This window comes from Sparus aurata, chromosome 22 (genome assembly GCF_900880675.1).
Source record: "Sparus aurata chromosome 22, fSpaAur1.1, whole genome shotgun sequence".
Lineage (NCBI taxonomy): Eukaryota > Metazoa > Chordata > Actinopteri > Spariformes > Sparidae > Sparus > Sparus aurata.
The window spans coordinates 12,039,783-12,062,718 of NC_044208.1; the positions used below are offsets into that span (position 1 = coordinate 12,039,783).

Here is a 22,936-nt window from a genome sequence, read left to right on the forward strand (position 1 = left end):
CCATCGGGAGGTTTGTCCTAACACTTGAACTCCTGCACTGTATTATCTGATCCCTGTAAGCTCTCTGCTGAGGGCTCGATCACTGATAAGTGCCAGGTCCAGTTAAACCATGGGTCTGCTGCAGGTTTCTGTCTGGCTGCGCTGTGGAACAGACGGTGAGTTTTGGCTGCAGTGTCTCTCAAAAGAGGCACTTAGTTTCGCTCAAATGAGTCTCTTAGTGTTTGGCACAAACCTCCTGGATCCCTCTCAAGCCCTTGTCTATTTCATCTGAGTGGAAGCTTAACCACAGACAGCAGTGGCCGTCCTGCACGGTCACTGAGTTATTCTTTTGCAAGTCAATTTTACTTTTGTTTCCTTAGCAATAAACCTCTATTATAGTCCCAAAATTGTTTTCAAGTACAACTAATTTCTTGGCAACGACTGCCAGACTCATCCTTATGTTTTTACTATAAGTTTCACACTGATTTACATGAGGAACAACATACTACTGCTGATAAATGAGAAATACAACAGCAACATGGCAGACAGCACACACAACAACAAAGTTAGTTACTTTTCTTGAACCTCAGAGCTTTATTTAATTCCAGCAGTTAACTCCAAATGATGCAGGTTTATCACATGGCTGCCATGATAGCAAACAGTGAGAGAGGGTTTGATGTTATGTTCTCTCTGACTGGTCTAACCACTGTCAGTCACCCTCTGCCTGGCTGTCAATCACAATAAACCACCTATAGTGCCTTGGCAGCTACCGTGGCATTTGAACACTTTTGCAACAAAACTCAATTAAATAGCAACAGAAAAATAATGATAGCAGCTACAATGTTTAACTCATTTAACACAGTCAAACATTAGTATTTAGTAGTGTCTGTCCGTAATCGTATTTATTTTTTTTGTTAATTACATTTGTTCATTCATAGAATTCAAAGCCTGACATTTGTCTGATAAATAACTTTTACACTGACGCCTCTGACTTGGCCAGTGAGGAATTCAATGCAAATAAAAAACAAACCTCTTTAAAAGAAATCTACAAAATATAAAATAGCTTCTTCCTGTATCATCCTGGCTACAGCCAGTCACTGCATGTTGGCGTTTTGGATCATTTCAGTCGGTTTGTTTCAGCTACATTTAGTGCAAGATTTCCAAATCCAAAACCTCATTTTTTTTGCAGAAACTGTATCAAGCAGATTAAAAAAAGATAAATAAATAAAAACATAAATACATCATGCTGTCTCATAAAGCATTCATGAGCAATGGTGGGACAACTTGATGAATAGAGCATTTTCAACTGTAGTGCTTTTACCTTGGAATGATGACTTCTTTACAAGTACATGTGTGCAGTTCAGAGTCTTGCGATATGTCTGCGGGTTGAATGTACGTTCACGTGTCATCATAAGCAATATTTTAAAAATATATTGTATGTGCAGGCTGCTCTCTAAAGGGGCTAAACACCATTTATAATCTCACTTTGTGAAATTTACAGCCAAAATATACTCAAACTGATCACATTGTGTGGAAAACATTGTGTGGTTTCATATGTTAACTCTGTACCCTGATGCAAGTGCATGTCTTCTTGTGGTGACCAATCAAAGTGCATGGTGAAAGAAAGTGACAGACATATTGACAGCATTCTCGGCTGCAGGCTGTTAGTGCTGAATCTCTGTAATCTCATTGCTTTTAACCTCAAACCTCTGAGGTTAGCCTCTGGTTAGAATAAGTTGAGTAAGCCAAGTCAGGCTGCTGGGCCCTGGTCCAGACAGATCTGGGTTAAGTGTCATTTGCTAGTTTTGGGAAGCTAGGCTGTGCAACAAAGTCGTGATGGATATGGACAGCCACAGACACAATGGGAGAGGTAAGGGGGTCGTAAAAAGTCAAATAAAGAGGAAAAAAGGGGAATTATGACAATAATTTTCAGGTAGGTAAAAGGGTGAGAGGGGAGGGGGCTGGTTTATGAAGGTGATGAACAGATGAGGAGGAGTTCAGAACTCGTCCTGGTCTCCCTGTGCCACTTCGTCAATCTCATCATCATCTGGTGGTGCAAATCCCTCCTGGAAAAGAAGACTGAAGTCAGTGTATGACATTGTAATAGCAGTCATAATATCTGGTTTTCGTGGATTTTAATTGTATGGTGGGTATTAGTGAGAGTGTTTTGAGACATTCCTTCTTGCCTTGGCTCTCGTAAGATGTACTTGTAAGATGCTTTATGTTGCCTTTGACAGCTCACTTGTAATTTGGTAATCATCAGACTGCTGTAACATCTTAAATATAGTAGTCACAAACATTGCACAATGCTGTGATGGATCAAGGAGCAGATTCTTAAAAAACTGCAGTCACAAAGAGGAAAACTGATGCCACAAAGACTCTAAATAAGGACTGTAAAACACATCTTGAGAAATGCTTTGTCAGTTTTTCAGTTCTCAACTGAAGCCTTTTGAATAAGAGGCGAAATGTCTAAATCTAAAGCCAGCCAAGTTGCATCTTGACTAAACACTAAAATCAATATGTTTGAAATTACCACAAACCCCAGTCCTTAAATGTAATTATAGAGTTAAATCAAAACCTATGACAGTCTGAACTCAAATAAAACATTCACTACATTTAAATGCATTTGAGTAACCAAGCTACAGACTGCAGCAGTTACAAGTTATGTAGATGAGAAGCCAGGTTTCAATTATTGTGGTGAGAATTAATGAAAACTAATTTCCCCAGCTTGATTTCTTTGCCACTTACGGTACACCCATAACCAAGTTACCAATTGTGTTCGTAAACTTGCAAATGTGCAAAAACAAGACTTATGTCAGGTAAAGTGTTGCCTTGTCAGCATCAGTGTTTGGGGTAGCTTGTAACTAAGTAATCTGTTAGAGAAATCGGATTACTTTCTGTTATAATGAGTAATCCGTTACTGGATAAATTGCTTTTCCTTTCCTTTTGCCACCACAAAAATAAAATAAAATCCCTAAAGCATTTGCACTGTTTCTGTTTCTCTCCTACTGTTCAGCAGGTGGATGCATGCCTGCAGAAGGTAAACCTGCGGTTGTGTCAGTACGCATGCGTAGCTTGCTAATTGAATGTAGCGAGATTGCAGAGAGGACAGAATTTCTTTAATCGAAATATTCCCATTATTTTGAATTTTCGTGTGAAAAGGACAAGACCAACATCAGGGTGAAATGCAAGTTGTGCCCAGAGGATAACTGGTTGTTCTATAGTTTTCATTGAAACAGCTGTGCCTAATACTGTATGCCTCTGCTCAGTTCACTGTCAGATTGTGAGCAAAACAAAGAGCTGTTAATGCTATACTGCATCTGTCATTCCTATCATTAGGTTTTTACCAACTTTGGGCGGGAAAGAAGGCTACAAAATGACAGTGGAGTCAATACATTGAAAAAAGTACAAGTACAGTTTGCTACACACCACCTGGACAATATAACTGACATACGCAAAGAGTCGCAAGGTTTTAATGTCATTATTGGTAACTCTAAAGTACGCTAGCGCGTGACTTTTCTCAGTAGATAATGCAATAATGTAAGTTACTTTTAAATGTAAGTAATCTTTTAAAGTAGCGTGTTAATTTTAAAAGTAAGGTTACCCAACACTGGTCAGCATCAATCAATACATTTAGTAACAAGGCATCATCATATTTGAAATAGTATTCATCCAAACTAAGGTCTGAATACAACTTACACTGACACAAAGTCAAACTATACTAGAACTATGAACAAGCCACAGCTGAACCTTTGGCTGTATGCAAAAATTCACATTGAAGTGTGCTGTGTCACTGCAGTGTGTAAAAAAGTCAGGATCAGTAAGCAGTGTCTTCTACGACTAAAATGTTTTGATATGTGTAATATAGGTAATCTGTTACCTATGTAAGCACATGTGTAAGCAGTTACCTGGTTTCTTTTGTATGTGCTGTAAATGCAGGGCTTGAAATAGAAGGAAATTATTGCCCCCTATTTACATCTTGGAAGAAGCGGGGTGGTCTTTTCTAATTAGGCCTGCACATAGAGTTAATCTTAATAGTAATCTCATTAATATTTAACGTATAGCTTTTAGTTGTTCCTGGATACATGGGATGTTGCTTCTTTTGCAGCAATGAAGTTAAAACCATTGACTTGTGTGAAAATCTGCAGGGTGGGGTTTATCTGCTGCCACTAACTTCTGTGTCTGTTTATTTTTGAAGAATAAATATGTAAAACACAATAACAAACAGCAGTGACAGTATTTGTAATATATAATATTAGTTACATATATATGTGTATGTATATATATATATATATATATATATATATACACACACACATATATGTATACATTATGTATTTTTCAGCTTAAACTGATCAGATAAATGACTGATGATGATTGACTAATAATTGATGAGTGCAACTATTAATTCATGTAGTAAATACAGTGAAATCAATATATCTGGATGCATGTGCTCCATTTGTGTGATTTGTATTTACCTCTGTAGCATACAGTGTATCCATGATTTTGGTGAGGACTGGGTTATTATCATTGTCATTTTCCTGGCAGATGAGCTCGATGTCTCTCAGCTTTGTAAAGTAGAAGTCCCTCTCCTTCTCCAGCCCCTCTACAGTAAGCTTCAAATCGAGCAGCTGTGAGCAGAGACAGTGAAAAGACAACTAACACAACAACTAAAGAATGAATATGGTACAAATAAATATGCATAGAGGGAATACAACTTAGATCCATTAAATTAACCTTGAACCTATTTAATTTTGACTTTAAAATGCTAAACATACTGTAACAATGTGTGAGTACGTTCATTCAGTCCAAAAATTCTTGCACCCTCCTTTCATCATGGGACAGACCGAGCACAGTGACCTTGTTTTGTTACTTAATTATGAGAGAGCAGTGTGGTACTCCCAATGTGATGTGCTTGTGCCAAAAATGGCTCTCAAAGTTAAAGTGTCTCGAACATTGAAGGGTGTCACTAATCAATCCGTAGTGTCACCTGCTGGTTGAGCTCTATGAGCTCAGCGTCTCCTCCATTGCGGGTCATGGGGGCGCTCCTGCGGGCTGGTGCTATCTGCCTCTGAGGGGTAGGAACAGTCTTCGGTACCGTGGGAGATGTTCTCATGGGGCCTGGAAGACAGAAACACACACATTTATACATAAATACCTTTGGGCTGAGTTGTTTTCAGTCGACTAACAGTGAAATGCTTCATTTTAACAAATGCAGCTGTCTGTCTACACAGGAAATATAATAGCTCATGCATTTCTGGCATTATATGTGTGTAAATGTGAATCCAAAGCAACTTATCATAATGGATGTGTGCAATCAGTTGATCAGTCTTTTAAACATTGCTACTCTCACTTGTCAACACCAGAAATACCAGTCAATTCAACTATTGTTATTCTATCAATGTACACTGAATTCAATGAATTACTGCTGTAATCTGCACTGAAATGTTGTAATAATATTGCACGTTTCTTATAGATTTTTTGTTCAATAAACGTTATTTCTTAACCTCGAGTTAGTAATGTGTTGTCATGATGAAAAGAGGGGGGATGACATGCAGTAAAGGGCCACAGGTCAGACTTGAATCCTGGACCAGTGCAGCAAGTGCACAGACTCTGTACATGGAACATGTGCTCTACCAACTGACGAGCTGACAAGTCGAATTTTGAACTTCGTTTTAAACATCATGGAAATTAATCTATAGGAACATCCTCACCTTCTCTCTTATTTCCCGTGTGTAGCTACAGTATTGAATGTTGGGCTGTGAGATTTGTCAAAAACTTCTTGATCTGCAGTTCTTTGGCTGAGCAGATGCAGGGAAGACACGTATGAAGTAAGGCTGCCCGATAAATCGAATTTTCGTCGTCATCGCGATATGAACATGTGCAATAAACACATCTCAAAAGACTGCCTGACACACGATGAATAAGAAAAATCATTTTGTTTACATGCGCCATGCATGCACCTTGAGCATGCCAACATTTAGCCTCAGACGGAGCCCTGGATACAAGGGCCAATCAGATGAAGCCCCAGCTAGCATTAGCTACACTGACAAAATTAATCGGTACCAGTTTGGTGGTGAATGCCAGGTTATGATGGCTGAGAGAGGAGAGAAAAGCCATGAAAATGTGGTCGACGAAGACCTTGTGGTGAAAAGAAACAGCACTTCTGCTATATGGACTTATTTTGGATTCAGGAGAGACAACGTGTTACAGGTACTGTGTAAAACATACAGAGCAGTTGTTGCAACTTCTAGAGGAAACACAACTAACCTCCATCACCACCTACATAAACAATTCAAAACTAACATTAGCCATCATTAACTGTATAGTTAATAATATTCAAACTTTACCATTTGTTTATTTGGCAAGTTATATCGCCATCTCAATATTGAACAGTGTTATCGCACATCGCAGATTTTCTTCATGTCGTGCAGGCCTAGTATGAAGGACTTGTTGCTGCGAATCAGTTTTTTGCTTGCTTAAACCGACTTTAAACCAAGTTCTACACGTCTACAAGCCCCATCAAGAAGTGAGAACTGGCCAAATTACCTCATTTTGGTAAGGTTTTCTCAGCCTCAAGTGATTCAGAAAAACATATTCACATGCAAAAAAAAGCACACACATTCTTCCAGGAAGTCTTGTGGTTTGATTTTATAATGTTAAAAAACTATTCTGGTATTTTTGTAGCCATTTTGTTCCAGCTCATTTATTGCAAAACCTTGAGACCGCTAGCAATGTTTGAGTTACGAACTTTTTAATTTTTCATATTGCCCTTCGTCACAGTTGAACAGCCCCGTTTGAAACCATATATATATTTATTGTCCCTGAGTATAGAGCTTGACAAGAGCAGTTCTGAGACAATCGATTCCAACTTATGTCCTTTTTAAATTTTCCTCTTATACCATACATAACATGTATTAACATGTATAACACATTTAAATGCCATTCTGAATTTTAACTGACTCTGATCAACAACATATGGAGAAAAAGCAGAACATCTTGTGAGATTGTTTAAAACTATTAAAACATTTCTATTATGCAACTACAGAGATACAATCAAAGTCACAAATACTGCACACAACAGGCCAGAATAGACCAATCCCAGTAACTCCAAGTCTGAAAGTAGGTCAGACACTCTGCAAGCACTGACAAGCACACAAACACATACACATATGTTCGATGCAGGGGATGTTACCTGAGCGGGAGGGTCGTTTAGGTTTGTGAAGAATGGTTTCACCTGGGTTAGAGGTGGGGATGTGTTTGCATGAAGAGTTGAGAGCAATGAAATGAAGCTTTCGAGTTCACTCACAACTTATGGTGTCAGACAAACACAAGTGTGTGTGGTTGTGTGTACGTACCTGGGGTAGGAGGAGGTGGTGTTACATCCTGGCCCTGCCGTGTCAGTAAAGGGTCGTATTCTTTCCCATCATAGTTGGCGTCAAAAAACTTCTTGAACCACTGAAGAAACTCAAAGTTGTCCTGGAACTTCCCTTTCACCAGCCTCTCCACAGGAATGATCTGAGAGAGACAGATAAGGAGATCAAGAAAGAGAGGATGACAGAGATTATGTGTCAAGGTGGGATCTCACAGAATTTATATGATCTTTATAATGTAATATAAAGAACAGCAGAGAGGTCCCCTGCATTTATGATCTAAAATAAATGCTGGAAAGCCATAAAAAAACAAACAAAAAACAAAACAAAACATCAAAATGTCATTACATAAAATTTGGGGATAAAATGAGAAAGACAAAGTATTATTTTGGGGCTGGACTTGCACAGCCAGACTCATCTCCACACTTTGCTGAAGAAAAGTCTTGCTGAACACATTATCATTCTCGTATAGGGGAGACAAACACTGTGGCTTGTTTGCATTTCTTTAAACCAATCACAATCCTCTTGGGCAGTATGAAACACAGGATGCAGCAATAGTTCCCCTGCAAACTACAACCTCTATGATCTATGTGTGATATGGATCTTATCTGGAAACAACTTAAGTGTTTCAACAGCTTGATGTATTATGCATTTTTGTTTGACTTCTGTCTGTAAAGCAAATTGGAGGAAGATGTGTTTAATCAAATCTGGTCCGGATGTGTTCATATATGTGTGTGAGTTCTCACCTTGTCCACATTCATTCTCTTGAATGAAGCCTGTAAGACCTTGAAATTGTGGATGTATTCATGTTCCAACTTAGCACTGAACTTGACTTTCTTCAACAATATGCAGCCTGGAAACAGCATGTCCATGAACTGACAGTAGGCAGCACCTGAGGAAAAATTTTAACTTTTATATATTTTTACACATTTGAATTTAATAACAAGCTCAACATATACAAGATGTGTGGGTGTTTACCTGAGCCAAGCTGCTCGATCTTTGTGTAGGTGAGCTGTAGAGAGTCATTAACCCATGCCAACATGTCATGACGACTCAGGTTCTCTATGGTCATAGAGGTGGAGTAGACATTCACCGCCATCCTCCTGCTTCACACACACACACGCACAAACACACATAATAAAGACAGCATTAGAGGAAAAAAGTTTCTAACTCTGTGTTTTATCATTACCAAAGCTGTGGCATTTTTTCATTTAATAGAATCGTGTAAACCACTTGATCTATTATAATGCTTACTACACTGGTACTGTGGGAGAAAAGTCATATGTGTATTCCATATTACTGGGAACATAAGAGTGTTACGATTCTCCACATGTACGATTCAATTTTCTACTATAAGGTCATCAATCAGTTTCGATTATGAGCATCCACTGTCAACCCTCTCTGCATCTGCCATGTGTTTGGCTTGCAAATGATATTTGAGACTCAATGTACTTCAGTGGTGTCACACCGCGGTGAGGAATGTCCTGTCTTGGGTTTTTTGTCTTGTGAATTTCATGTTTTATTTTGAAAAGTAACTCTCCTCTCGTTTCAGGTCACTTGCCCTTCCTCTTGTGTCACCGGTCTGATGTCTCCCCTAATCCCTGATTGTTTCCACCTGTGCTCCCTTCCCTGGTGTATATATTGTCTTTGTCTTCCCCTGTCTCGTCGCCAGAGTATTTCGTCATGTCATGAATCTCCAGCCTTTCACAGCCTTGCCACAGAGTTGCCTTGAATTTGATAAGTATTGCCTTGCTTGTTTTGCTGTTTCCTTGTATGCCTCTGACGAAGAGTGATTTTGATTTTGATAACGTTTTTGGTCAGTTGTGAACCTTTTTGTTTTCTAGTTAGCTATAGCCTTTTGTTTTGTTTTTCCCTCCTTGTGGAGCGCCTTGATTTTGTAATTATTCTCAGCACAGTGTAGAGTAGATAATTTTATAGCCTTTTGTCCTTTTCCTCCTCGAGAGCGATTTTCTGTTGGTGTAACGTTTCTTAGTTTTTTCATTATAAGACCAGTGTTCTGTTTGCTTCTTGTTTCCCCTCCTTCGGGAGCGAATTTCAGTTTCTCGTCCTGTTGTTTTCTTGTCTATTCCTCTGTCTGTTGACGAGGTAGAGTTTATAGCCATTTGGTTATCACTTCTTCTGAAGAAGATACAAGTGTTTCAGAATAAAAGCCTGTCATACTTGTTCTCTGACTGCATCTGAGTCCTCATTTCGCCAGGTCTGACAGTATACTCTGGCCAGTATGGACTCAGCAGAGGCAGAACGGGTGTTGGAGGTATTGCGGACTCAGGAGGCGCGTCTCGGCCGTCAAGAGGAGTTCCAGACGGCGATGGCTGCGCAAATGGGCCACCTATCCTCCCAGCTCCAAGACCTACTGGGGCAATTTCCGCGACAGAATCCTACAGCTCCGCCCCCTACCACTAATGCTGCACCAGCTCCGGCCACGCCCATCCACGGAGCCGGTTGTAAGTTGGCTCCTCCAGCCCAGTATAGCGGAGAACCCGGACTGTGCAAGGTACTTTTGATTGACTGTTCAATCCATTTCGAACTGGCACCCCATGTTTTTCCCACCGAACGATCCCAGATTGCATTTATGATATCCCATCTGACCGGTAGGGCCAAAGCCTGGGCTTCAGCTGAATGGAGTCGCGGTTCAGCCATATGCAATTCTCTCCTAGATTTCCAGACAGCATTAACCAAGACATTTGACCCTGTCACCACTGACCGAGAGAAAGCACAGGAACTGAGCAGTCTGAAGCAAGGCAGCGGTTCCGTGTGCGACTACGCAATTCGGTTTCGCACCCTGGCAGTGGAGAGCGGATGGAACGACACAGCCTTATACGATGTGTTCCTGAAGGGGCTGGCAGCCCCTATACAAGATCTCCTCGTCCCTCTGGACTTACCTTCCGACGTGGATTCCCTCATCACGCTGGCTATCCGGACGGACAACCGACTCACCCAGCTTCGGCGGCAGCGAGGCGGAAGACCGGCAGCTGCAGAGAGGACAACGAGCTCGCCTTCCGCGAGCTGCCCGCTGGAACTTCGTTCACCGTCCGATCCGCCTTCCCAACCCAGCACCGATCGAGAGGTGGAGCCCATGCAGCTGGGAAGAGCTCGGCTGACACCGGAGGAGCGGAGGAAGCGGCAGCTGGAGGGAAGATGTTTCTACTGCGGAGAGGTCGGCCATCTTGTCTTATCATGCCCAGCCAAGAAATCCCAGGCGGTGAGTCATGTTACGGGTTCTAGCTCTGTGCCACGCACGCTCACCAAAGTTACGATAATGCATCACACAGCTACAGATCTGGAGGGGTGAATAGACTCAGGGGCGGACGAAGCCTGATGGACTGGGGATTAGCCAAAAGGTTGGGGCTCAATTCTGAGCCACTAGCCAAACCCATCAAGGCCAGTTCCCTAAATGGTAAGGAACTATTTGCTATTACGCACATCAGCAAACCCACCCAGATGTACATTGATCATCACCATGAAATTATTCGTTTCTATCTGTTCACCTCCTCCTCTCATTCATTGATTTTGGGACAACCTTGGCTGTTTTTGCACAACCCCCACATAGACTGGAGAACGGGAAAGGTCAGAAAATGGGCAACAGACTGCGCTAAGAACTGTATTACCCCTGTAACTGAGGAAGAAAAAGTCACCGAAATTAACCTGTTTTCTGCCAACCCTGCCACAGACACAGAATACCCGGACCTGAGCTCGGTTCCTCCCTGCTACCATCACCTCAGAACAGTCTTCAGCAAAACCAAGGCCCTGTCTTTACCACCTCATCGCCCATACGATTGTGCCATCGACCTAATTCCCGGTTCCGCCATTCCCAAAGGGCGTCTGTACTCCGTTTCGGGACCTGAGAGGGAGGCCATGAGAGAATGCATCACGGCGTCACTGAAAGCGGGCCTGATTCGACCCTCATCCTCACCAGCAGGGGCTGGGTTTTTCTTTGTGGGGAAAAAAGACGGGTCTCTAAGACCCTGCATAGACTATAGCCCACTAAATGAAATCACAATAAAGAACCGCTATCCTCTCCCTCTCATGTCCTCTGTGTTTGATCAGTTACAACAGGCCAAAGTGTTTACCAAACTTGATCTCAGAAATGCCTACCATTTGATTCGTATAAAGGAGGGCGATGAGTGGAAGACTGGATTTAACACGCCAAGTTGCCACTACGAGTACAGAGTTATGCCTTTCGGTCTCACCAATGCCCCCGCGGTGTTTCAAGCCATGATCAACGACGTACTACGAGACTTTCTTGACCAGTTTGTGTATGTTTACCTTGACGACATCTTGATCTACTCACCTGACCTTGACACACACCAAGATCACGTAAACCAAGTTTTAAAGAGACTGTTAGACAACGACTTGTATGTCAAAGCCGAAAAGTGTGTTTCATGCCGACACCGTCTCCTTCCTGGGCTTCATTGTAGCTCCTGGAAGGGTGCAGATGGATCCGGCTAAAGTTAGCGCTGTGGCAGATTGGCCTACAGCCGCAAGAAGGTTCAGCAATTCCTGGGGTTTGCTAACTTTTACAGGCGGTTTGTCAGAGGCTTCAGCGCAATAGCTGCCCCTCTCCATGCTCTTACCTCCACACAGGTGCAGTTCCACTGGTCGCCCGAGGCTGAGAAGGCATTCCAGACTCTCAAGCACAGTTTCACCTCAGCTCCCATTCTCACCATGCCAGATCCACAGCGCCAATTCGTGGTGGAGGTCGACGCTTCCAATGAAGGAGTAGGTGCGGTCCTGTCTCAACGTTCCAAACGAGATGGCAAGATGCATCCCTGCGCCTTTCTGTCGCGGTGGCTGTCCAAGGCGGAAAGAAACTATGATGTCGGCAATCGGGAGCTGATGGCGGTCAAACTCGCCTTAGAGGAGTGGAGGCATTGGCTGGAGGGGGCCGAACATCCATTCATTGTCTGGACCGATCATAAAAATCTGGAATATATCAGAAAAGCTAAGAGATTGAACTCTCGCCAGGCCAGGTGGGCTCTATTCTTTAACCGCTTTTCCTTTTCCCTTTCTTACAGGCCGGGGTCCCGGAATGTTAAACCGGACGTCCTGTCTCAATTATTTGACCCCGAGCCTGATGCCAAGGAGCCTGAAACCATCCTTCCACTGACCCGTGTGGTTGGAGCGGTGACTTGGCCAATAGAAACTGAGGTAAAGCAAGCTAATGGTGGTGCTCCGTCACCTTGTGGATGTCCAGATAATCGCTTATTTGTTCCTACCGAGTTACGTCCACAGGTGATCCATTGGGCTCACACCTCGCTGCTTTCATGTCATCCGGGAGTCAGGAGGACGATGTTCGTCATTTCCCGGCGGTTCTCGTGGCCATCCATGGAGCCGGAGGTCCTGGAGTACGTGGAGGCATGTTCGGTCTGTGCACGGAACAAGACCTCTTCCGGGTCCCGCATGGGCCGCTTCCCATACCCTCCAGACCGTGGTCAGACATCTCCATCGACTTCGTCACAGGGCTCCCGGTCTCCCAAGGTAACACCACCGTACTCACGGTGGTTGATCGATTTTCTAAGATGGTGAGATTTATTGCTCTGCCCAAGTTGCCATCCGCCAAAGAAACGGCCGAGGTCATGATGACCAACGTCTTCAGGGTCCACGGGTTCCCCAAGGACATCATTTCAGACCGGGGGCCCCAGTTTGTGTCACGGTTCTGGAGGGAGTTTTGTCGGCTCATCGGCGCCAAAGCCAGCCTGACCTCGGGGTATCACCCGGAAGCCAATGGCCAGACCGAACGCCTAAATCAACAGTTGGAAACCGGCCTATGGTGCTTGGTCTCACAGAACCCCTCCACATGGAGTAAACACCTGGTCTGGGTTGAGTATGCTCATAATTCATTGCCCACATCAGCCACTGGCTTCTCGCCATTTAACTGTGCTTTCGGCTATCAACCACCTCTGTTCCCAGATAATGAGCTGGAAGTGTCGGTCCCCTCCACCCACGCCATGGTCCGCCGCTGCCGCCGCATCTGGGCAGCCGCCCGACAGGTGCTGATCCGACAGGGGGATCGCGTCAAGAGAACAGCTGACTGCAAGAGGCGACCTGCTCCTGCCTATCAGCCAGGCCAAAGGGTGTGGCTGTCCGCCAAGGACCTGTGCCTTAAGTTTCCCTCCAGGAAACTAGCGCCACGATTCGTTGGACCATTCCCAGTCACCAGACTCGTAGGACTCGCAGCGGTCCGACTTCGTCTGCCTCGGTCCCTCCGCGTTCATCCCACCTTCCACGTCAGCCAGGTGAAACCTGCTAAAGAGAGCCCCATGGTTCCAGCCGGCGCACCTCCCCCGCCTCCGGAGGTGGTCGATGGAGGGCCGGTGTACAAGGTCAAGCAGCTTCTGGCAGTACGCAACCGGGGCAGACAGTTCCTGGTTGACTGGGAAGGATATGGACCAGAGGAAAGACAGTGGATCCCATCTCGCCACATTGTAGATCCCAGCCTCATTGACGACTTCTACCGGGACCATCCTGAACTATCTGGGCCGTCAGGAGTCGGCCCTAGAGGGGGGGGTACTGTCACACCGCGGTGAGGAATGTCCTGTCTTGGGGTTTTTTGTCTTGTGAATTTCATGTTTTATTTTGAAAAGTAACTCTCCTCTCGTTTCAGGTCACTTGCCCTTCCTCTTGTGTCACCGGTCTGATATCTCCCCTAATCCCTGATTGTTTCCACCTGTGCTCCCTTCCCTGGTGTATATATTGTCTTTGTCTTCCCCTGTCTCGTCGCCAGAGTATTTCGTCATGTCATGAATCTCCAGCCTTTCACAGCCTTGCCACAGAGTTGCCTTGAATTTGATAAGTATTGCCTTGCTTGTTTTTCTGTTTCCTTGTATGCCTCTGACGAAGAGTGATTTTGATAACGTTTTTGGTCAGTTGTGAACCTTTTTGTTTTCTAGTTAGCTATAGCCTTTTGTTTTGTTCTTCCCTCCTTGTGGAGAGCCTTGATTTTGTAATTATTCTCAGCACAGTGTAGAGTAGATAATTTTATAGCCTTTTGTCCTTTTCCTCCTCGAGAGCGATTTTCTGTTGTAACGTTTCTTAGTTTTTTCATTATAAGACCAGTGTAGTGTTTGCTTCTTGTTTCCCCTCCTTCGGGAGCGAATTTCAGTTTCTCGTCCTGTTTATTGTTTTCTTGTCTATTCCTCTGTCTGTTGACGAGGTAGAGTTTATAGCAAAGGGGTGTGGCTGTCCGCCAAGGACCTGCGCCTTAAGTTTCCCTCCAGGAAACTAGCGCCACGATTCGTTGGACCATTCCCAGTCACCAGACTCGTAGGACTCGCAGCGGTCCGACTTCGTCTGCCTCGGTCCCTCCGCGTTCATCCCACCTTCCACGTCAGCCAGGTGAAACCTGCTAAAGAGAGCCCCATGGTTCCAGCCGGCGCACCTCCCCCGCCTCCGGAGGTGGTCGATGGAGGGCCGGTGTACAAGGTCAAGCAGCTTCTGGCAGTACGCAACCGGGGCAGACAGTTCCTGGTTGACTGGGAAGGATATGGACCAGAGGAAAGACAGTGGATCCCATCTCGCCACATTGTAGATCCCAGCCTCATTGACGACTTCTACCGGGACCATCCTGAACTATCTGGGCCGTCAGGAGTCGGCCCTAGAGGGGGGGGTACTGTCACACCGCGGTGAGGAATGTCCTGTCTTGGGGTTTTTTGTCTTGTGAATTTCATGTTTTATTTTGAAAAGTAACTCTCCTCTCGTTTCAGGTCACTTGCCCTTCCTCTTGTGTCACTGGTCTGATATCTCCCCTAATCCCTGATTGTTTCCACCTGTGCTCCCTTCCCTGGTGTATATATTGTCTTTGTCTTCCCCTGTCTCGTCGCCAGAGTATTTCGTCATGTCATGAATCTCCAGCCTTTCACAGCCTTGCCACAGAGTTGCCTTGAATTTGATAAGTATTGCCTTGCTTGTTTTTCTGTTTCCTTGTATGCCTCTGACGAAGAGTGATTTTGATAACGTTTTTGGTCAGTTGTGAACCTTTTTGTTTTCTAGTTAGCTATAGCCTTTTGTTTTGTTCTTCCCTCCTTGTGGAGAGCCTTGATTTTGTAATTATTCTCAGCACAGTGTAGAGTAGATAATTTTATAGCCTTTTGTCCTTTTCCTCCTCGAGAGCGATTTTCTGTTGTAACGTTTCTTAGTTTTTTCATTATAAGACCAGTGTAGTGTTTGCTTCTTGTTTCCCCTCCTTCGGGAGCAAATTTCAGTTTCTCGTCCTGTTTATTGTTTTCTTGTCTATTCCTCTGTCTGTTGACGAGGTAGAGTTTATAGCCATTTGGTTATCACTTCTTCTGAAGAAGATACAAGTGTTTCAGAATAAAAGCCTGTCATACTCGTTCTCTGACTGCATCTGAGTCCTCATTTCGCCAGGTCTGACAAGTGGTAACTCATTTCATGTGACAGTACGTGCAGAGAACCTTTGTCCTATCGACCGAACCATCTGGCAGTGTTTTGAAAGTGAATTTGCCGTTCATAAGTCCTTTCTCCATTTCCTTTCACTTTCGCTTTTCAGTCCACCGTGTTTTTCCCGAACGCCAACCCTGCTTCTTGTTCTTCTGATTCCCTTTCTTATTCTTCTGCCACCCCCTTGATCAAGACTACAGGTGCCACCGGCGGCCGTAAATCAAACAATGCGCATTTCTTTCTTTTTTTAATACCGAGCATTAATCATGTGTTAAAAAAATTAACACCGTTAAGAGGATGTTGCGTTATTAACACGTTATTAAGTTAACTTTGACAGCCCTAGTATTTACATTTTAACCTAACCCTATATAGGGGTATTTTATACAGCATGACTTTATCCTGGTAGCTTTTTGCAGGTTAGGGCAAAGGGACATTCAAACAATATTACATTTTTTTTTTTTATATTTTGTTAAACAAAAAGACAAAAGGGTTGCATCAAGTTGTTTCTCAAACCCTCTTTCCATATAAATAAAGGATCTCAGAAGAAGTAAATGTATTCAACGTGACCACCATTTGTTGTGCACACAGTTTTAGTGTGGAAGTGCAGCTGCAGGCTACGGGTTCGATTGCTGTGTCTTCTTTGAAATGATTTTTTTTTTTTGTTCTCCTTAAAGACGCAAGCTGTACACACTTACATAGGTATAGATAAAAAGTATCTCCAATCCTGCTTTTTGTCTTGCTGATTGAAATTGGAAGCTATTAAAAGCTATATTTTTGTATCATTTCTTAAAAAGTCTGAACTGTCTCTTTCAAGCAGTCCTGAAAGGGTTTTGTTCAACAATGTAAAGCACTTCTTTTGTTTGAGTGTGCTGTAAAATAAAGTTTTATATTATTATCTAAATGTCTGACACTTGACACATTTATGCTAACATACTGTTAAAGAAGGTATCCTGTCTAAGGAGGCTAATATAAGAGATTTGCTTGGTTGACTCAATCATGTCCAGGCAAAAATGCGCACACACACACACACACACACACACACACACACACACACACACTTTACTCACCTGCGCTGGGGGTGTGTTGGGTGTGAACTGTTCAAATCAGGTTGTGATGGACCACCTTATAAAAAGACCTGGAGACAGAAACCAGCAACATGTGAGACATAACTTCTGCTACTGTTAAGATGATCATATATCAAAGTTACCTTGCTCGTCATCTTCTCAGAATTTTCCTCAAAGGTAACTGATGATTGTCTTTGTTTATAATTAATTTCCTCAAAACTTGCGTTTCTAAAAGGTCAGAATGGTTTCGTGTCGTGCTCTAGAGCGTCTCCACAAGGTTATAAAGAGATAAACTATCAGTCACTAGTTCACCTGCTAGGCCACTAATCTGTGCCACAGTTAATCCTTTTAGCTCAGGTCCAACATGATGTAATACTTCACAAAGGCCGCTGAGATCTCCAGCAGGTGTAACAAATAGGCAGAAAAAACAACATTCATCACACTGACAGCTGGAGATAAAAATCCAACAATAATGAAGAGTTTCCTGTAGTTTTCCTGCCTCCAAACCAAACACCAGCCAGGATGCTGTGCTGTACAATAACTTCCTGACTGCAGTGCTTCACAGAGGTAAAACCATAAACCAGGAAAATGCTGCTCATTTGGTTGCAGCCGGTGGAGCTACTGGTTATGCTGGTCTTCAGGTGGGTGAATACAAAGTGTCCTTTTAGCCAATTGATCTACTTTGACTAACTTATATGTTAGCAAAATAAAAGTCACTAACTGCCTTTTCATGTAAGAGCATACTTTCATCCTCGACTTTCTCTTCCAATTGGGAAGCTAACTGTATACACCAAGCACAAAAACTGATACATAAAACACAAGCAGTCCATTAGAAACAATAACTACTGACTATTTGGTCTCTTTTTAATTAAACGGAAGGTATCAGTACGAGTGATACAATTCTCAGAATATCTTCAAGCAATAATGACAAATATATATTGGTTCCATCATCTAAAACGTTATTTGCTGTTTTACACTGTCTTATATGAGAGTTAAATTAATCTCTTCATGTGTTGAACTGTTGCCCAGACAAAACAGGTCTTCTGAAGACATTAAGACTTGAAAAACATTTTTTAATTTCAATTGGACTTCAGTCCTGGTTAAATAATGGTACAATACATAAAATAAAATTGTCAAACAATAGTTGAACAATAGATATATTGACAAGTATTTGAAAAATGACCTGATAATGAAAATTATCAAAAGTTGCAGCCCTAGTTCTAGCCCTAAAGAGCAATGCTTTAGAAACACCTGTTTGGCTTTGTTTAACTTGTTAAATAGTCATTTGCCTAAAACGTGAGTAATGATGCATTAATAAATACAACAGACCACAAGGACAGGGTCAGTGACCTAAAATAAGATGCATGATCATACTTGAGTGTAACCCAAAACTTGGACTGTCCCATCTGACAGATTCCATTTCCACAACAGTCTCCAGTTCTTAAAGACATCAACACACTTTTTATTTTTGTTTCTGACTCTATATTATAGAGAAGTAGAGTACAAGTCTGTAGTAAATATAAAACTTAAGTCCAAAAAGCTTCTTCTTTACTCATGTTCTTGCTACCAGAATAAGACGCATGAATACAAAAATAAGTGTTTACCTTATTTGCATCTTATCTGGTCATTGTTTGATCTCTTATATAGTATCTAACACTTGTTTAGGCCTGTTTATTTAGTTTGTACTGTATTCATCATTGTAATAATGGCTGAAACAGTTTGTCAACTGAAGAAAGAAGAAAATGTATCGCAGACTATTTTGATTATGAAGTCAATTATTGCGAAAGTCTTTTTTTTTTTTTTTAATGCCAACAATTCTACGGTTCCAGCTTCTCAAATTTGAATGTTTGTCAGTTTTCGCAGTCTTCCATAATATACTACTGAACAAATTTGGGTTTGGGCCATTGGTCCGATAAAACAAGAAATATGATTTGGCCATTTAAGCCTTTGGAAAGTCTGATGCTATTGTTTTGCATAATTTATTAATATTGGACATTTTATTGATTTAACAGTTAATCAAGGAAATAACAGATGGTTCCATCAATAATGAGAATAATCTCTAAATGGGTTTTTCTTCTTCAAAATTTGTGAAACTGTCGCAATACTACTTTTATAACAGTTGCTATCAAAAGAAAGTATGTGATAAAAAATAATGAAAACATAAATGATTGCATAATCTGATTGATATGTATACTCTTCTTTGCACAATAACCTGCTTATTACACTGACTTTGCATTTAAATTAAATATTTTTTTGTGTAGTGTTTTATATTTACAAAACAATATGTCTTTGTGAATATAAACTTGATTTTCATTTCCACCTTTAGTACTTTTTTTCTATACTTTTTATATGTATGTGCATCTTATTCCCTATTTTATTGTTATCATCTTAAATACCTAAATTTAAATTACTTGGTTTTATATCTTCTGTGTGTGTGGTGATACAACTGTATTTTATTGCTCAATCCTGTATTGTACAATAATAGCAGAGGTAAACCTTGAACCTTATTTGCACTGCACTGCTGCCACACTACACAAACAGATAGTAAAGCCATTAAAAAGACAGATGAGGGGGATGACTGACACATGTGCACATTCATAGTAGCTCCAGAAATAGGGACAGAATAATAAAACAATTGAATTAGTTATAATCAAATTTTCTTTTCCAGGAAAGAAGAAGCAGTTTCTTGGTGAACTTGTTAAGGAGAACATGTTTTGACAAATCTGAAATTGGGCATATCCAATCAAATTTAATCAATTGTATGTATCCATACAGCCCATAAATCACAATCACAATGCCTCAGTAGGCTTTATAATCTGTACAGTAAACGACACCATCTTTATACAGTCATAAACCCCACATACAAAACATTATTATTTCAGATTTACAAAATGAACATATAGGATGAATATCTTTATAATAACGGATGAAAGTTATGTCGTATGTCGTACGTAAGCCTTCTATACTGCATTGGCTTTGGAGAGTCTACCAAAACGTGTTTCGATTATCAAATAAAATAAAGTAATTTGACCTACAGCAAACTGCCTCAGGCTGTCAGCTATCATCATATATGCGAGGAAACAAAACCCAGGGTCAGCAGATAGAAGAATACGGTCTTCTTGTTGTATTTAAGTACATTTAAAGACATGTAAACCCTCTTGTGTGTCTCTGTGGCTGCAGGCTGGTGCCAGTCGGATTCGCCGGTCAGCCTGCCTGTTTTGACAGTTGACTTCACAGCCGTGGTCGGTGCGACAGGCACTGCTGCCACTGTGTGTGACTGTATTGCACTGCTGCTAGCTCCGAGCTAACTACTTAAACAACGCTAACGCCGGCTGTAAGTGGCTGCTGTTGTTGTTGTTTTTTAATTCAAAGACTTCCCACCTGGTTTTATTTCACCTCAGAGACACCACAGGACTCAGCATACATCCGAGTGTAACGCTGAGTGAAAACGAGACTTTGTTTAGCCTGACGTTACCCCCCTCTGAAGGCCTGTTCGGTAATACACACGCACATTGCCAGTGACAGAATAACTGTCACCAACGGGAGGATACAAGTATTTATCTGAGACGTAAATTAAACAAGCCGTTAAATAAACTGATTTTAATCGTAAAGAAGCGAATTTTAAGTTAAGTTGAGTTAATAATACTCACTGGAGTGCGACAGCGTCTCTGTCAGCCGTCCCGTTGTGTCTGACGATGGGCTTTTCCGTTGCTATAACCCCGACTGTTGCAAGTTGCGCGAGACTGCTCTTACCTAAGCCGTTGACAGTGCGCATGCGCAGATGAGTTGCAGGATTGTTGTATTACTTTTAGTGAAACTGGTGTCCCATGAGCAGCCATGACGGAGTAAAGGAAAAGCACCACAGCGTGACAGCGACCCGTGTTTGCTCATTAAAGATTAAAGTGATGAAGCTCACTTTGAATTAAAGTTCACATGTATTTTAAAGAGGTAATTAGTAATAAGTACTCAGGCTTTTTACCTAAGTAGTAACAGTAATTGAGCAAGGTTATGTAATTTTTTACAACACAAGGGTATGAAAAACATACCTTTGAGTCCGTTGTGCTATATCCACACTTCTCCAAATTAGACATTGTGATATGGGTGCATACATGCGTGTGCATGGATATGCAATAAAAGTAAAATGTAATGTGCTGCATTATTTTTAGGGACCAATCACAATATAAAAATTCAGATATGTCACAGAATAAACAATCAAGTGAATCTCTAAAATATCCCAATAGGCCTATCCAATTTGAGTAGTGTATTTTGGAAAATGAAAGTTCTGTTTTAAGCTTAGATCCATACAAGTACATACTGTAGTCACCAAAAGTATGAAGACATAGTTTCTATTATGTAAATAATAAAGGTAGGGCTCATTTCCACTGCTTTACATACAATCAGGTAGCATGATGATAGTTTAACAGTGATGGAATTTAACAAAGTAAATGTATCAAATTTCTGTACTCAAGTACAATTTTGAGGTACTTGTACTTCCACTTTCTGCTATTTCATAATTCCACTCCACTATATTTGGAGTAAAATATATTATTTTTTACTCATTACATTAATTAAATAACTTTAGTTACAAGTTACCTTTTCAGATTACATGCTGCATCAGAGGGAAATTAATCCACATATCAATTAATTTATTCTATTACAATCAGATTAAAACAAAAAACAAACACTGAATTCAATCAGAAAAATGCTGAATACTGGATCTGATGATTGGCCGGATCAATAATAGATTGGCCTCTCGTATACATACATACATACATGTAAATATAAGTATAATTACTTGACTGAAAAACTACTTTTGATACTCAATTACATTTATCATCAGATACTTTTAGACTGAAGCACTATTTGTATGGGTCACTTTCACTTATACTTAGTAACATCCACAATGGATTTACTTTTAATCAAGTATGAGTTTTGGGTACTTTATACTACGCTGTATATATCATATTAATTAGATCACAATTTAATGGTTGATTTATACTTTGTATTCATTTTAATCTGCAAACCAACAACAGACTAAACATTTCAAATAAAAGCGGCAGAAAAAAGCCAAGCAGCATAAAATGTAAAATTCACATTTTATATTGACGTACAGTACTTAAGTAAATGTCGACTACTTAATTGTCACAGCAGGGTGGTACTGAGTGTATGTTTAATCTTTGCTTAATATTTAGGTCATATGATGCAGCACAGTAGGCTACCACAGAAAAATCAATTTTTTGTGCTGATTATATTTAGAGTTAGCAATTTCAGCTGCAATCATGGATAGTCTAGAACTTTTACCAGTATTTCTCATCAAGTTCTCATTATACTTAATATAAAACATAGTCATCTAGAAGATACAGGACACTTGTTTCAAGACAATTTCATTAATCTATTTAATCACTTTTGAAGGGGCCTTTTGCCAAGTGTAATAGTAAATGTAATATCAATAGTATAGTCTTTATTTACAGTATATAGCACTGGGCTAAAAGAGCCTTCAAGAGCAGAATAATTTTAATAAAAGCCTGTGGCTAAATTAAAGATTTAGTGCAAATGCAAAGCTTTACATTTTAAGGTAGATCAACCAGGATTACAGCAGTTACTTCAAACGAAGTAGCCTTGATTTCTGTATGTAAAAGTGAGTTTTACTTTCCGGTATATTTTAAGAGGATTTGGGTTCAAATTTTGCCTTTCACTATCTACAAGATAAACCTTTTAGACATTCCAGTTTTTCTGTGAGTGATATGTAATAAAGAAGTTCATAGTTCTTTTAAATGTCTTGTGTTTAATTTATTTTCAGACACACCTTTCTGCACAATTTTTTTAAGATGCACTGTAAAACATACTGCGGCCTACAGTTTTGAAGCTTAAAATTTGTAACATTTCCACTGCTCCCCTGCACACACCGTGTTGCAGTTTTACCGCAGTTTGGACTATCTCCCTTTATTTTTCTCTTTCTTTCACTATATTATTTTATGTTTTTATGCATACAGAGTATCACATTTACCCTCTGGACAATGATCTTATTTGTCTTTTTCTACTGCAACTGTCAAGTAGTTCTATGATGGCATTTCAGAAACATCAGATGACACATAAGAAGAA

At 41.1% G+C, this 22,936-nt stretch overlaps 1 protein-coding gene across 2 annotated transcripts; it reads right to left on the bottom strand.

Moving 5' to 3' along the window:
* Positions 1-549: 549 nt before the first annotated feature.
* Positions 550-20,615, bottom strand: LOC115574450 (microtubule-associated protein RP/EB family member 3-like). Of its 2 annotated transcripts, none has more exons than XM_030405985.1 (8): positions 20,485-20,615; positions 16,838-16,905; positions 8,331-8,458; positions 8,099-8,244; positions 7,338-7,497; positions 4,970-5,100; positions 4,458-4,610; positions 550-2,045 (listed from the first exon to the last, which is right to left on the bottom strand). In XM_030405985.1, the coding sequence occupies exons 3-8, from the start codon at positions 8,449-8,451 to the stop codon at positions 1,977-1,979; spliced, it is 780 nt and encodes a 259-aa protein (XP_030261845.1). In that variant the 5' UTR covers positions 8,452-8,458; positions 16,838-16,905; positions 20,485-20,615; the 3' UTR covers positions 550-1,976. The 2 variants fall into 2 exon arrangements, with proteins under 2 accessions (XP_030261845.1, XP_030261846.1); XM_030405986.1 differs by having other exon boundaries at positions 1,977-2,045; positions 8,331-8,455.
* Between the last annotated feature and the right edge of the window lie 2,321 nt (positions 20,616-22,936).

Excerpts from the sequence above, each read along its gene's own strand:
- LOC115574450 (XM_030405985.1), bottom strand. The coding sequence starts at position 8,451 with ATGGCGGTGAATGTCTACTCCACCTCTATGACCATAGAGAACCTGAGT. Across the intron at positions 8,245-8,330 it reads GATCGAGCAGCTTGGCTCAG|GTGCTGCCTACTGTCAGTTC; the intron begins GTAAACACCCAC and ends ATTTTTCCTCAG. Across the intron at positions 7,498-8,098 it reads AGAGAATGAATGTGGACAAG|ATCATTCCTGTGGAGAGGCT; the intron begins GTGAGAACTCAC and ends TGTCTCTCTCAG.